Source organism: Rhinopithecus bieti, unplaced genomic scaffold (assembly GCF_001698545.2).
Source record: "Rhinopithecus bieti isolate Rb0 unplaced genomic scaffold, ASM169854v2 scaffold_10712, whole genome shotgun sequence".
Taxonomy (NCBI): Eukaryota; Metazoa; Chordata; class Mammalia; order Primates; family Cercopithecidae; genus Rhinopithecus; species Rhinopithecus bieti.
Window position 1 is genome coordinate 929,903 of NW_016806920.1, and position 15,435 is coordinate 945,337.

The 15,435-nt window shown below is 41.6% G+C and overlaps 1 protein-coding gene across 1 annotated transcript in view; it reads left to right on the top strand.

Annotated features, from left to right (window-relative positions):
• Positions 1-15,435, top strand: part of DOCK4 (dedicator of cytokinesis 4) — a 494,753-nt gene that overhangs the window by 359,270 nt on the left and 120,048 nt on the right. Inside the window, 2 exon segments of the mRNA XM_017878678.1 lie at positions 10,013-10,140; positions 12,262-12,396. Of these exon segments, the coding sequence (XP_017734167.1) occupies positions 10,013-10,140; positions 12,262-12,396 (263 nt within the window).

The window sequence follows — 15,435 nt, forward strand, 5'->3', positions numbered from 1 at the left end:
CTGTTAATTTGACAACTTCAGGAATAAAATCTTACTACAGTTGATGGGTGCCTAGTAGCTTTTATTTCTTAGAACTGTAAAGTGCAGTTTAGTGTTGGGTTTTATTGCATTGCAAGTAATTAAATTTCTTTTATTCTTAAAAATGACATTTGTTTAGAACTTTTCTGCTAGCCAGGGCTTGCAAAATACAGAGTCCTTATAAAGAATAAAGTTGTATAAATAAGGGCTTCTTTCTTCTCTAGAAGCAGAGTAATAATGCAGGACCACTGGAAAAAAATGTACAGACCTTAGTTTTTTTCATATGGAATTTGTGATGATGATCCAATATAAAAGTATATTTTCAAAACTACCTGGGACCTCAAGAAAGCCTTTGGCTAAAAATCATTAGTGTTCTGTTCCTTCAGTCTCTATCCCTTTACTCACCTCCCTTCTTCCCCCTTACCTGTATTCCCCTCTGTCTCCCTCTCCCAGGCTTTTCCAAAGGGAAAAGACTCAGCGGTGAACGCCTTTCCAGGTGTTCTTCACCATCAGGGAGCTCTGAAAGCACTTGCTAGAAGTTTAACAGTTTCCACAGGGTTTCGGGCTCTTTTCTTGGATTTTATGAAAGATTTGCCCACATAATGATTTTGGGTTTTCTGTTTTTGTTGTTGTTGTTGTTGTTAAAGTTTAAACAGCTATAACCATGTTTAAGTGGATGTTCTTAATGAAGAACCTAGAAAGATGTATCTTTGAAAGATAGTTTCTACGTCTGTCTCTAGACAGGGCAAAGATAAAATTAAGAGTTTTAGGTAACACCTCACCCTGCACATAGAACTTAAGATGAAAAATATGCCTCACTGAAATCATAGTTGCCCCTAGGTTTTCAGTGTGGATTTTGAAAACAAATGTAAACTCACATATTTTGGGAGTCACAAGACTCCCTTTCAACTTAGTTCTCTTACTATGTTTCTGAACTTTTCAATGCTGATTGACAGTATAACAAGCACATTACTGGGGAAAGGGTGATACCTGTATTATTTCATTTCTTACACGTCACTCATCCACATTTGCACAGATTTCCAGAGGGATGGGGAGCGTGTGTCACAGGCAGCTGCCATGGCTTGCAAGGTAGTGGGAATCGCTGTCTCCCGGTGCTCAGAGCAAGCACCAGCAGATGGAGTCATTGTAAACTAGACTGATAATGGGCCTCCTGCACTCTTCCTGTTTAAGCTCTGTTTAAACCTGAAGACAGAAATGCCAGGCTCTATTTCAGTAGCCTGTAATATCCAGTAGAACTCATGATGGAGTTCATTCATTCAAGAAATATTTATTATGGGCAGACTCCACAGTATTATATTAGAAATATATTATGGTGGAAATACTATAACAAATTGAACCGATAGAGTCCCTGCCTGATGTCTGTTTGCAGTAAAGCACAAAAGAAGATGTCGAACAAGTAATTATAATATGATAAAGTACAGCAGCATTTGTGATGGGGCAAGTTTCCAGGATGCCATGTAGCAGGAAAATCTGAGCAAATCTTGGGGCTCATTCCACCTGCTTAGCCTCAGTTAGTGCCATCCATGTGCTGACCCAACTCTCACGTTTGTATTTCTAGGCCAGATCTCTCCTCAGGGCTCCAAACTGGAGTATCCAACTGTGCTCTTAATATCTCTCGTGGATATTTCACAGGCTCCTTAAACTCAGCATGTCTAAAATGGAAATCTCAGCTTTTTTCTCTCTGAGCTTACTCTTCCTCGGCTCAGTAGGTGGCAGCACCATCCACCTAGAAGCCTCAGAGTCATTCCTTCTCCCTTTTGCCCTTTGTCTCTGTCCATGGCCAAGACACCTCACGTGAGTCTGTAACTTCTCCACACCCCCACTGCCTCCTCTCCTGTCCAGCCGCACTTGTTCTGAGCTGCCTCTGTCCTTTCTTTCCTTGTTTCCTGTATTTCCTTTCGCCTACCCATCTATTAGCCAAAGTTACCTTTAGAATCATACCAGATGATGTCACTTCCAGCTCCTACTCACATCCCAGTTCTATTTTATTGGGGGACACGTTCCAGAATTGATCTTCCATGCCCCATGATGTGGCCCCGTCCACCTCTCTCATCCTGTCTCCTTGCTACTTTTCTCTGGAATCCACTTTCTTCAGCTCCTGCCTAACAGAGTTAATTCCCACTTATCCTTCATGGTGTAGTCTCTTATTTTCTCAAGAAATCTTGATGCCCCACCCACTCAATTATCACTTTTATAGTACACTGTGTTTTGCTTCTTGAATCACCTAGCACAATTGTAATGAAATAGAGAATTGGGTATTTCATTGATTAATGTCTGTTTCCCTCCTCCACCCCAGAAGGGAAAACCCCAGAGGCCAGGGACTTTATTTGCTTTGATCACAATGATATCTCCAGCTTCTCTAACAGTGTCTGGTGCAAAGTAGGTGCTTAATAGATGTTTCATGAACACTAGGTACTGACTGAGTCATGGGTTAGGGATCAGGATACAGTAGCAAATGCTACTAAATAGCCGGGCACAGTAGCTCACGCCTGTAATCCCAGCACTTTGGGAGGCCGAGGCAGGTGGATCACATGAGGTCAGGAGTTTGAGACCAGCCTGGCCAACATGGTGAAACCCTGTCTCTACTAATGTAGCAGGACAAGCTGCAGACAAAACCCTTCAGACACCAAGTTAAAGAAGGAAGGGCTTTATTCGGCCGGGAGCATCGGCAGGACTCACATCTCAAAAACCAAGCTCCCAGAGTGAGCAATTCCTGTCACTCTTAAGGGCTTACAACTCTAAGGGGGTCCGTGTGAGAGGGTCGTGATTGATTGAGCAAGCAGGTGGTACGTGACTGGGGCCTGCATGCACCGGTAATTAGAATGGAACAGAACAGGACAGGGATTTTCACGGTGCTTTACCATACAGTGTCTGTTCATCTATAGATAACATAACTGATTAGGTCAGGGGTCGATCTTTAACTACTAGGCCCAGGGTGTGGCGCAGGCTGTCTGCCTGTGGATTTCATTTCCGCCTTTTAGTTTTTATTTCTTCTTTCTTTGGAGGCAGAAATTGGGCAGAAGACAATATGAGGGGTGGTCTCCTCCCTTACTAAAAATACAAAAATTAGCCAGGCATGGTGGACCGCACCTGTAGCCCCAGCCAGTTCAGAGGCTGGGGCAGGAGAATCACTTGAACCTGAGAGGCAGAGGTTGCAGTGAGCAGAGATCATGCCACTGCACTCCAGCCTGGGCAACAGAGCAAGACTCCATGTAAAACAAAACAAACAAAAACACTACTGAATAAATGATGTGTTTTTAAAAAATCTTATTGGAAAAGCAACTTTTGAGCTAAGAATGAGCATGAATATGACAATAAAACAGTGTGTGGCAGGGCGGCTATGTAAGGAGTCCCAGGCCAGGAGGTGGCACAACTACCAAAAGTAAGATGTACGCAGTACATGTGTCTTGCTTTAGGAAAGATGCCTGAGGTGGAGGCGTTTAGGGTGCAATTAAAGCCAGTGGGTGGGATCTGGGAGCTTAATACAGGGATCATCTGTAAGCCTTCCACTGTTGCTTTCCTCTGTGATCCTGACGTTGTCTTCATGAGAACGTAGCCCACTGCATCTGCAGTCCTTTCCTCTCTGAGTTCTTGTTGTCTGTATTCCAGTGTCTGAAAGGCTTGTTTGCAGGTTTTGTGACTGGCTGTGACTTTGGCAGTTCAATTCCTGGTGGCTTTGATCACAGAGGCCCGTCCCAGCTCTGATGTCAGGCTTTCTGTAGTCCACAGTTCTGCTACATGCAAAGCTGTGCTGCTGCGTGTCCTTCTGCCTTCCTTGTTTACAATCTCCCCCTACTGAGGCCGCCCCACAGCAGTGCCCGTGTCCAGCCCATGCTAGAGCCCAGTTTGTGGAATGTGATGGCCAACCATTGTGTGTTGCCACGGGACTCAAAGACCTCACTCTCTTGGTGACCAATGCTGACTTCAGGGATCCCTGTCTAAAGCTTATTGATAGAGACCAAAGTATGACTCCTCAAAATTAACCTAAAGGAGGAAATCTACCCCCATTTCTTAGCTTCCCTTGCTCCTTCCTAGTCCCGCGTCCAATGGGGATTACTGATGGGAGCTGGCTGTATATCCACTCAAGTGTATAGCAAAAAAGTAAATGAGAGTCACTCCTTATACACTCAAGGAGACATAAAACACCGTGAGCTTTATCTGAGATGTGGAATATGAGTGAATCAGCCCTTTCAAGGAGAGAATCTGCACAGCAGATTCTATTGTTAAATGCATGGAAAGTTAGTGAATGTTCAACTTGGGTTGTTTTATGGGGGGTCTTATTTAATGGGCCTGGTTGTTTTCTTTTAAAGGTAAGAATTAGTATATCAACCAGTCAGCTTGTTTGGCATTTATCCATGCATTCTATCAATTGCACTGGCTGCCATTGCCCAGGTAATGGAGAAAAAGCGAATCTGCAAGCTAGATTGTTATATATTTCTTTTTATACATGCCACCCACGAATTATTTGTCTACCTTCCTTACTTTTTTGCAGTCGACATTTTCTTAACAGTTGGCTGCAAATTGAATTTCTAGAAATCAAATCCCCCTAGCTGAAGGAACATATCAGATAAGCTTTATCTTCCTTTCTAATGAAACATTACTAGGCAGTGACTCCTGGCACTTAAATTTTCAGGGTTTTTTGTTTTTTTGTTTTTTGTTTTCCTGGTTCTTTTTGTCAAGTAATTGATTTGTAAGTAAGTATTTAAGTTCCTTGGTGAGGCTTACTGTTTAAAGAAGGCTTGCAATGAATTATTTTACGAGTTTGGATTTGCATATTCCGTATGTATTTGTTTTCTTAATGTATAGAATGCCTGTGCCTTATGTTGTCTGTTTTGATGCTAAACCTGAGGCCAGACCTCAGGTAACCCAGTGGCAGGCACCAAAAGAAATAGGAGACTCTGGCTAAGCGTGGTGGCTCAGGCCTGTGATCCTAGCACTTTGGGAGGCCGAGACAGGTGAATTGCCTGAGCTCGGGAGTTCAAGACCAGCCTGGGGAATATGGTGAAACCCCGTCTGTACTAAAAATACAAAAAATTAGCTGGGCATGGCAGTGTGTGCCTGTAATCCCAGCTACTCAGGAGGCGGAGACAGGAGAATCACTGAAACCCAGGAGGTGGAAGTCGCAGTGAGCCGAGATTGTGCCATTGCACTCCAGCCTGGGCAACAGAGCAAGACTGTGTCTCAAAAAAAAAAAAAAAAAAAAAAAAAAAAAAAGAAGGAGAGAGAGAGACACTTTCCCAGTTATGGATGCTTTATTTGCACTTCTTATGATTTTTAGTAGCATACAGAATCACTTTTATCTATAGATAGAGGAAAAAAATTGAAAGAGGAAGAAAAGAGAATAACACTTACATAGCACTCATTGCATTCCAAGCACTGCTAGCTACTATGATCCGTAAAACAATCCCAGGAGGAGTTACCATTGCTGTCCTCGTTTTACAGATGAAAACACTGAGGCTAGTCTTTCACAGAACTGGAATTCTAATCTAAGCAGTCTGATTCTTGGGTCCTCAAGTAGAAAGAAGGCAACAAATAGGGATCTTGAACAGGGTCAGTGGTGCAAGTCAAGTAGAATTTTTAATTTTGATCAAATGTAATTTATCACTTATCTTTGATAGTTTGAGGTTTTTGTACCTGTTTAAGAAATCTGTGTCTAACTCAGAGTCACTAGGATTTTCTCCTGTGTTTTCTTTCAGAACTTTTTTTTTTTTTTTTTTTTTTTTTTTGAGACGGAGTCTCACTCTGTCTCCCAGGCTACAGTGCATTGGCGCAATCTTGGCTCACTGCAACCTCCACCTCCCAACTTCAAGTGATTCTCCTGCCTCAGCCTCCCTAGTAGCTGGGACTACAGGTGCGTGCTGCCACGCCCAGCTAATTTTTTGTATTTTTAGTAGAGACAGGGTATCATCATGTTAGCCAGGATGGTCTCGATCTCCTGACCTCGTGATCCACCCGCCTCAGCCTCCCAGACTGCTGGGATTACAGGCGTGAGCCACCGTGCTCGGTTCTTTCAGAACTTTTATACCTTTAACCTTTGCATTTAGGTCTATAATCTATCCCAAGTTAAATTTTGTATTTGGTGTAAGGTAAGGATGGAGGGTTTTTTTTTATTTTTTAACATATGTGTATCCAATTGTTCTAGCACCATTTGTTGAAAAAACTTGTTTCTGCATTGAATTACCTCAGCATCTGTTAAAGAAAAAAAAATTTAATGACATTTGCTGAGGATGGTGTTATGCACGTCCCTGTGAAGAGACCACCAAACAGGCTTTGTGTGAGCAATAAAGCTTTTTAATCAACTGGGTGCAGGTGGACTGAGTCCGAAAAAGGAGTCAGCAAAGGGAGGTAGGGTGGGGCAGTTTTATGGAATTTGGGTAGGTGATGGAAAATTACAGTTACAGGGGTGTTCTCTTGCGGGCAGGGGTGGGGGTCACAGGGTGCTCGGTAGGAAGCTCCTGAGACTCATTGTCCAGGAGAAGGAATGTCACAAGGTCAATTGATCAGTTAGGGTGGGGCAGGAACAAATCATAAAGGTGGAATGTCATCAGTTAAGGCAGGAATTGGCTATTTTCAGTTCTTTTGTGGTTCTTCAGTTGCTTCAGGCCATCTGTATGCATATGTGCAGGTCACACGGGGTATGATGGCTTAGCTTGAGCTCAGAGAACAGTAAGGCAGGTTTTTTTCAAGGTGAGGGTCATGGTGATAGGTGTGGGGATGGCTACAAAGGGATTTTGCAATAGGGAGAGAGATTGGGCTAAATTTCTAATATAGCATGGGTAAGTGGGACTTTATAGCCAAGGAACAGAGTTGGAGTGTGTACACAGGAAATTATTAAGAGGAAATATTAAAGATAAGGTGAGAGGTGGGGGCAGGGAGTGTGCAGATTCTGGTTAAACTGACCTAACAGGATTCTTGCTGAGGACAGGGCAAGGTGATCAGATATCACCTGAGGATGGTAGAGGATGAGGAACCCAATCAGATATCAAGGGTGTTATCAACTTTATATTAATATATTGTTGGAATTGATTTACTAAAGTTTTGAAAAGAGTTTTTGTATCTGTAGTTACAGATACTGTGTGGCAGTTGACTTGCAGACAAGACAAGGCTGAAATGTGGGCATGGTGTGTGTGGAGTTAGGGTAGAGCCAAGGAGCAAACTAATTTATTGCACAGAACCTCAGAAGACTCAGGTAGGCTTCAGAAAGGATCAGGAATTGAAAATATCGGGTAGCTCTGAAGATGAAATTGATTAATTTTCATATGCATTGCACCCTTCATCTTCAGAGAAACTGATCAGCCCAAGAGAAACCATCTCAGATACTGAACTCTGGGGACCCCTGCCCTAGTGGAACACCTATCTTCCCCATCCAACAGTGATGCTTCATTTGTTCACAAGCTTGCCTAGGCATACAGAGATTTTGTGATTTCCAGTTAGCATTTTAGTACCTTACTTGTAAAGATGAATGGACAAAGAAGGATCAGATATTGGAGAAAAGCCCCTAATGTGAAAAGCAGAAGCCAAAATAAACAAAGAAAAAAGTAATCCCAGCTCTTTGGAAGGCTGAAGCGGGTGGATCATCTGAGGTCAGGAGTTCAGGACCAGCCTGGCCAACATGGTGAAACCCTGTCTCTACTAAAAATACAAAAACTAACCGGGCTTGATGGCACGTGCATGTAGTCCCAGCTACTGGGGAGGTTGAGGCAGGAGAAACACTTGAACCCAGGAGGCAGAGCTTGCAGTGAACCGAGATTGCGCCGCAGCACTCCAGCCTGGGCAACAGAGTGAGACTCTATCTCAAAAAAAAAAAAAAAAAAAAAAGGAAAAGAAAAAAAATAGTAACTAGGAAGAAAAAGATAGTTTAGGGAGCAAAACTGTTACCAGAAGAAGGGTCTTGAGTGTGAGATGTCCAGGTTCTTGGCATTCTAAACAAAGAATTGGGCAAAACATGCAAAGTAACAAAGGAATGAAACACAGGAACCAAGCAGCAAAAACGGGAATTTATTAAAGCGAGAAATACTCCACAGAATGAGAGTCGGCCCGAGCAAGCAGCTCTAGGACCCAGTTAGAAAGTTTTCTGGGTTTGAAGTACTTCTTTTGAGGTCCCTTATCTGGATGAAGGATTTGGTCTATGGCTAATTAGATTATGGCTGAGGTGAATTATGGCTGAGGTGAATTGGCGCCCTATGCAGATGAAGGGATGGTGTCTGCTTGGCCTGTGGTCCATCCAGGGCACTTTCCCTTTCCATCTGAGAGGTGGTGAAGGGGAGAGTTGCAGGGAGAGGAGACTTTGATACTTGTTACTCAGACATGGGGAGTGGGGGGTGGGTTTCCTTTTGGTTCAGCTTTTGGAAGTTTGCATTAATAGGCCTTAAGGTCCCTGCCCCCAGACTCAGGTGTTTTCCCTTTTTATCCAGCTTTGAGAAGTCAGCATGAATTGGCCTTAGATTCCCTGCCCCAGACCTTAGTGTTTTTCCTCAGTTCAGCTTTAGGAAGTCAGAACAAATTGGCCTTAGATTCCCTGCTTCCAGACCCTGTTTTCCTGCCTCAAAACAAATTTTGAAAAATCTCGGATTTCCTCAGGGAGAGAAGAGAATACATCTATGAAACAAGAATGGGAAGCTCTGAAAAGAGAACATTCAGAGAACTAAACAGGAATGGCTGCATAATGAAAATACAAGACCTATTGTTCAAAAGTTAAGAATTTCAAGGTGGCAGTAGCATTGCTTACACCAGGCATGGGGTCCTTCTGAGCACAGGGACCTGTGTGACTTCTCAGGTTACACAGCCACCACACTGGTCCTGGGAGGAAGAAAGCTCTTAGAAATAAAATAGCTGATAGCATAAATAATAAAACGGAATACATTATTTGGAAGATAAGGTATGGAAATTACCAGGAAGTTGAACAAAAAGAGGGGAAACATCCTAGAAAAGCAGAAGATAGCTCAAGAGATTCAGTGTAAATGTAGTTGAATTTACAGGCAAAGGATAGAATAAAATAATCCTAGAAATAATTCAAGGCAAATTCCCAGAACTGAAGAACACAAATTTATAGATTGAAAGGGTCAAGGCAAGTTACATAATCATGAAATTTTGAATTACCAGGGATAATTTCCCAAAAGCTTTCAAAGAGAGAAAAACAAAACCAAGCAAAAATCCAGTCATGTACAAAGGTTTAGAAATCAGAACAGCAGCAAAACCATAATGTTAACTTAGCCAGAAATTGTGATATAACCATTTTGAGAGGCTTGGGGGAGAAAAGGCAGTGTATTAGTCCATTTTCGCTCTGCTGATAAAGACATACTCAAGACTGGGTAATTTATAAAGAAAAACTGGTTTGATGTACTCACAGTTCTATGTGGCTGAGAAGGCCTCACAGTCATGGAAGAAGGGGAAAGGCACATCTTACATGGTGGCAGGTAAGCAAGAATGAAGCCAAGTGAAAAGGGAAACCCCTTAAAAAACCATCAGATCTCATGAGACATATTCACTACCACAAGGACAGTATAGGGGGAACCACCCCCATGATTCAATTCTCTCTCACAGGGAATTATGGGAGCTACAATTCAAGATGAAATTTAGGTGGGGACACAGCCAAACCGTATCAGGGGTTAAAAAAACAAAACAAAACTAAGTCCTCATCTACCATAGTGGGAAGTCAGTAGGTGGTCTATCTTAATGAAAATTCAGGAAACAGCAAGAGAAGCATGTAATTTAGAAATTTAAAGGTAAAACAAACAATTCTAAAAAGATATCTATTTCACCTAAAAGTATCAAAGGCCTCCTGAGCATAGGAATTGTGCATTAGGGAAAGGAACTGATGTTTTTCAATATAAACCTTGCAGAACTAACACCTTTGTAACTACATGTGTTAATAATTTAACAACTAAAATTGAATTAAAAGTAGATAAGGATTTGCCCTAGGTATTGCGTGGGACTCCAACAGATGTGACACTAATGACTCTTCTCTCTTCAGATTCCCGATACATTCTTCTGCCTGTCGTGTTACATCACCTCCACATTCACTTGCAAGAACAGAAGGACCTGATCATGTGTGCACGTATCCTTAGCAACGTATTTTGTCTCATCAAGAAAAATAGCTCAGTAAGTAAATACAGGTCATAGTATATAGTTCCCATCAAATGGCTTCTGGAAATAACTTGTAATAGTCTATAGAAACCGCACTAAAGAGGAAGCCTCTGAGACTCACTTTTATTTCCAGCTGGGCTGGACTTTTTGCTCCTCTTTGGAAGGAATTTTTTTAATCTTGTGGGACTGTGTAACCCCAAATAACCTGGGTTCCCCAAACTTGTATTTCAAGGAAGAACTGCATACTGAGTGAGAAAAATTGGAAAGCTCAAGGCCTCCCACACGTGTCTTTAATCTTGATATGATGACTGCTCTGTGGCAAGAATAAATTACTTCTTGCAATGTGAAGTTGTTTTTGATCCATTCTGTGAAAGGCCACTTCATGATACTCAGAACTTGGCTATGGTCCTTGGGCTGAGTCCCCTGGAAATTGCAGAAGCAAAGGACAGCTCCAGGAGATTAGGGGTATCTTACAATATAACCATTACTTGGCCCCAACAGTGATCTCCAAATTGTTATGGATTTGGGGATTCCTATCAATGTGCTTGACACTTGATGCAATGCAATTGCGTTAGAGAATGCACTGCAAAATGAGAAGAATCACATGCTTGCCTATAAATGGGACAACTCAGAGTATTTGTATTCATGGCTCAGGGGTCTGGTGTGAAATCCACATATGGAGAATATCCTGTTCCACTTCTGCCAATATGCAACTGTTAAGTAACCATTTTGCTCATGGGTAACAGGTTTTATGGAGCAGAGTTTGGCAATGAGTGCCAAGAATCCTGTTTCTCTGCTTCCCTATTACCTTTAGGTTACAGTTTCCCCAATTTGTCACTTACGATCAGCTTCTGAAGATCAGTGAGCTGGGATGGGAACTCAGTGGAGTTGTTGGAGATAGAGCCCCAGTAGCGTGGGAACAGAGTTGGCATTTGAGAGAAAAAAGCTAGAAATTCTGCCTCTGGAAGTATAATAAGAGGAACCTGCATGAAACAAAGCAGTTGACTTTTTCCCACCGCCATGATCCAGGCCCCAAAGGTGATCTGGAACTGGACAGAACAGTGGTGACAGAAGGCATGAGTTCAGTTTTAAACCCCACTCTATAAAATTCTACAAAGAATAACTATGCTATGCCTAGTTAGAATCTTTTTTCCAAATTATAATTGCTGAGAGTAAAATGTTAAGTTAGATAGTTCACTGCACAAAACCAAAAACAGCAGAAGAGAAACAAAAAGAAATCACCTCCACAACTTCTGCTCTCTGTAAGACATTCAGAGCAGAAACCAAGTCACTGGAGGGAAAATCTTGGTAGTTTTCTTGCAAGTGTAAGAAAATTTATCATGAGATCCTGGCCAAAAAACTCTTTCAAACTCATGGTTTCTAAGAGTATTTTTTACAAAGAGTGATCTCCTTGGTTAGGAGCATTTGTACATAGAGTTTTGTTTTGTGCAGGTGGAATAAGAACCCAATTCCACATACAGTCAGTGCAGAGCAATTTGGGTTTCTCTTTCAAGTCCTGAGGTGTGGATACTATTACCTTTGCATCGGAGAAGCAGTTTCCACATGGCCACATGACCTTAGATCCACTCTGTAGCTACGGGTATTTGGGCCAAACACCATTTCCTAATATTTACTTGCAAAGATTTTTACACATCATTTTTTATAGGAATAGCCATTTGTACTTAAAATAGAGTTTTGGAAAATGACCGATGTAACTCCAACGATGAGAAAAGTAAATATAAGCACAGTCTGGAACCGATAAATTATAGACCAAGAACCAGAATGGACTTGCAGTGAAGATTCAGGCTCAGAGAGGCACACTGACTTGCCTGAGATCACACACCCTTTTGGGAGCCTAGCTGGTGTTCTGAGTTAGTCTGGTGTGTCTGGTGTGCGTTCATGATGTCACCCACCTTTTTACTTATATCTCAGGTATCCATTGCACCACTGAGTTGTGTACTCTTGGGTAAGCCATTATCTTCTCTGTGCCTTTGTTTACTGTAAAAGGAGATCATTCACTTAGGTGAAATCCAGGTCTCTCAAGTTCTCTGACTCTTTGATTTCCCCTTGTCTGTTAGATTGAAGTGCATGTTAAACCCCAATTTCCTGAACACGTTATTTTTTTTCTCTCTTAAGGAAAAATCTGTGCTGGAGGAAATAGATGTGATAGTGGCCAGCTTGCTGGATATTCTGCTGAGGACCATATTGGAGATCACCAGCCGACCTCAGCCGTCCAGCTCAGCAATGCGGTTCCAGTTCCAGGATGTCACTGTAAGATCATAGAGCAGATGGCACGTGGAACAGGGCCTGGTTATGCTTGTTAAAGCTTCAGTCACATTGCAGGTGGCTTGATGTTATAATCTGGAAAATCTGACCTTAGGAGAGTAACCCATGAGCATTTCAAAATCATATGAGGTTACCTTAATTTTACAAGGAAACCAAAATATAAAGCATGTTTGTTAAAGGAACTTGGAATAAGCAGTTTTTAATTGCAGAAAGCCAGCTTTGATAATAGTCATACCTTGTCCAGTTTAAATTAATCCCAGATTTTATATCCCAAGTCAACTTGATAACTTTTTATTTTCTTATCATCCATCAAATTGCTTGAGGAAATGAGAAGAGTGAAACAGAGTAATAGGAGTCAGGGGCCCTGAGTTTTCATTCCAGATTTTTCAATCTGACTAGTCATGATCATAACTTTTCTCGGCCTCAGTTTCCTTAGCTAGGAAATGAGAAGGTTGAAATTGGCAATTTTATTTATTTATTTATTTATTTTTGAGATGGAGTCTTGCTGTGTCGCCCAGGCTAGAGTACAGTGGCACAATCTTGGCTCACTACAACCTCTGCCTCCTGGGTTCAAGCAATTCCCCCTGCCTCAGCCTCCTGAGTAGCTGGGATTACAGGTGCCCGCCACCATGCCCAGATAATTTTTGTATTTTTAGTAGAGACAATGTTTCACCATGTTGGTCAGGCTGGTCTCGAGCTCCTGACCTCAGATGATCCACCCGCCTCGGCCTCCCGAAGTGTTGGGATTACAGGCATGAACCACCATGCCTAGTCTGCAATTGGCAAAATTTAAGGTGCTTTGAAGTGCCACTATTTTGAGTCTAATATTATATCTGTATTTTATATTCATGTAAAACATTAAGAAAAAATATTAAGAAATAATATATCTAGCAGTTAAAAATGTGTATCTATTTATGTATATACAGGAATACAAAATGGTATAGCTACCATGGAAAATAGTGGCTCTCCTATATATACTATAATATACAAGTTATGAACAGTGCACTTTCTCAATACTCTCATCAGCATTTGGGGTTGTCTCTATTTGGAGTGGAGAGCATTCTGATAGCTATGTAGTGGTATCTTATTGTGGTTTTAATTTTCACGTCCCTAATGGCTAAATGATGTTGAGCATCTTTTCACATACTTATTTGCCATCTAGATATCCTCTTCAGTAAAATGTCTTTTCATGTCTTTTTGTCATTTTTTTAATTGGATTGTTTTCCGCTGTTGAGTTTTATTTCTTTTATAGTATGTGGTTTGCAGGTATCTTCTCCTACCCTGTAACTTGTTTTTTCATCCTCTTAACAAGCTCTGCAGAGCAAAAATTTTTAATTTCGTGTAAGTCCAGTTTATTAATTTCCTTTTATGGTTCAAGCTTTGACTCTTTTTGCCTAGCCCTGTATCTTAAATGTTATCTCCTAGTTTCTTTCCTAAAAGTAGTATAGTTTTATATTTTACGTGTAAGTCCTTAACCATTTTGTATGTATCAGATAATTCTAACAGTCTGACATTGCAATGTGGACATCTATTATCTTTTTCATTCAATTTGAGATTTTCTTACATCTTAATAGGATGTGTTATTTTCTCTTATGGCCAAGACATTTCTATATTATAAGGTTTTGGATCTTACATAAACCTTCTGTTTTAGCTGGCTTTATGTGACACCACTCATCAGGGGAACGGTGAGTGCCTACCAGTTATGGTGAGACAGAGATAGAAATCCAGCTTTGCCTCTTGGCTTCCATTGACACCTGAGGCAAGAGGGCTTCTTGTTACTGCTGATTGAGGTGGAAGTTCTGGTTCTGCATGTGGTCTCTACTGACAAAGTGGTGGGAGTGGCTTTGTTACTGCTGGGCCATAGTAGCCATCCTGACTCTCTACTAGGCCTCTTTGATACCACCTCGGTGGGGAGGGAAAAAATGTGACTTGTTACTGCCAGTTGTGGCTGGAAGTCCAGGTTGCTCCCATTGTTTTCATGACCCATGGGTATGAACGTACCTGCTCCCTATTTGACCTTCTCTGGCTCCACTCTAGGAGAGATGTTGGGGCACCTCACTACATCCTCATGAGGGTGGAAGTCTAGGCTCCTCACTCAGCCTTTGCAGTGAACGGGTGACTGAGGCCAAAGTTTTCTGTGGTGTTCAGCTAGAATAGAGCAGTTGTGGCTAAAAGTATTGCCCTGCAGGGCTGCCCTTTCCTAGTCCTTTGGCTGGAGAAATAAGGTTTTTTTGGGACTTTGTCTTTTGTCTGCCAACTATTGGTCTTTCACAGTTGCTGGCCTCTTCAGCCGTGTGTTTGAAATATATGAGGCAAAAAAGAAAACCCAAAGAAATCTACACCATGCCCTTCCTCAGGTCCCAAGGTTCTTGGCCAGTCTGCCCTCTCTCCCCTCCTGTCAGAGTCTTTTTCTGTTTGTTTTATATTTGATATTCAGGTTTTTAGTTGTACTTAGCAGGAGGAATAGGGGAGAAGTGTGTCTATACTTTCAACCTGGAAGAGGAAGGATGTCTCTTTCATTATGGTTTTGATGGTAACATTTTAATTGTTTCCTAGCAATATAACTCTTACATAGTTCAAAAGTTATAATGGCACAGCAAACAAAATCATAGCAAATGCTGGACATGGTTAAAGATTGCCTGAGATCAAAAGCTAAAACATTTTTTAAACTGCTTTCTATTGACGTGCAGAGTGTACAAGGTTGTTGTGCATCAAATCTCTGTGGCATACATGTGGTCTTCAGGTCATATGGTGTAATAACCAATGCTAATTAGGAGACTTCAGGAAGTCAGTGAATCAGGTCTGTGGGTGGAGGTGGGGTAGGGCAGGCAGAGTGATTGTCCCGTGTACTAAATTATAAGAAAATCACATGAGGAGAATCCTTCCTGCATGGCTCTGTGGTACCCCTTGCTGTATGAGAAACCAAACTCCCAAGGTATGTGGGGTGAAATTTTCCATGAAACACACACATAAATTATTTGACATCTTTGCTTTTATGCTTGAAGACTTTTTTTTTTTTTTTTT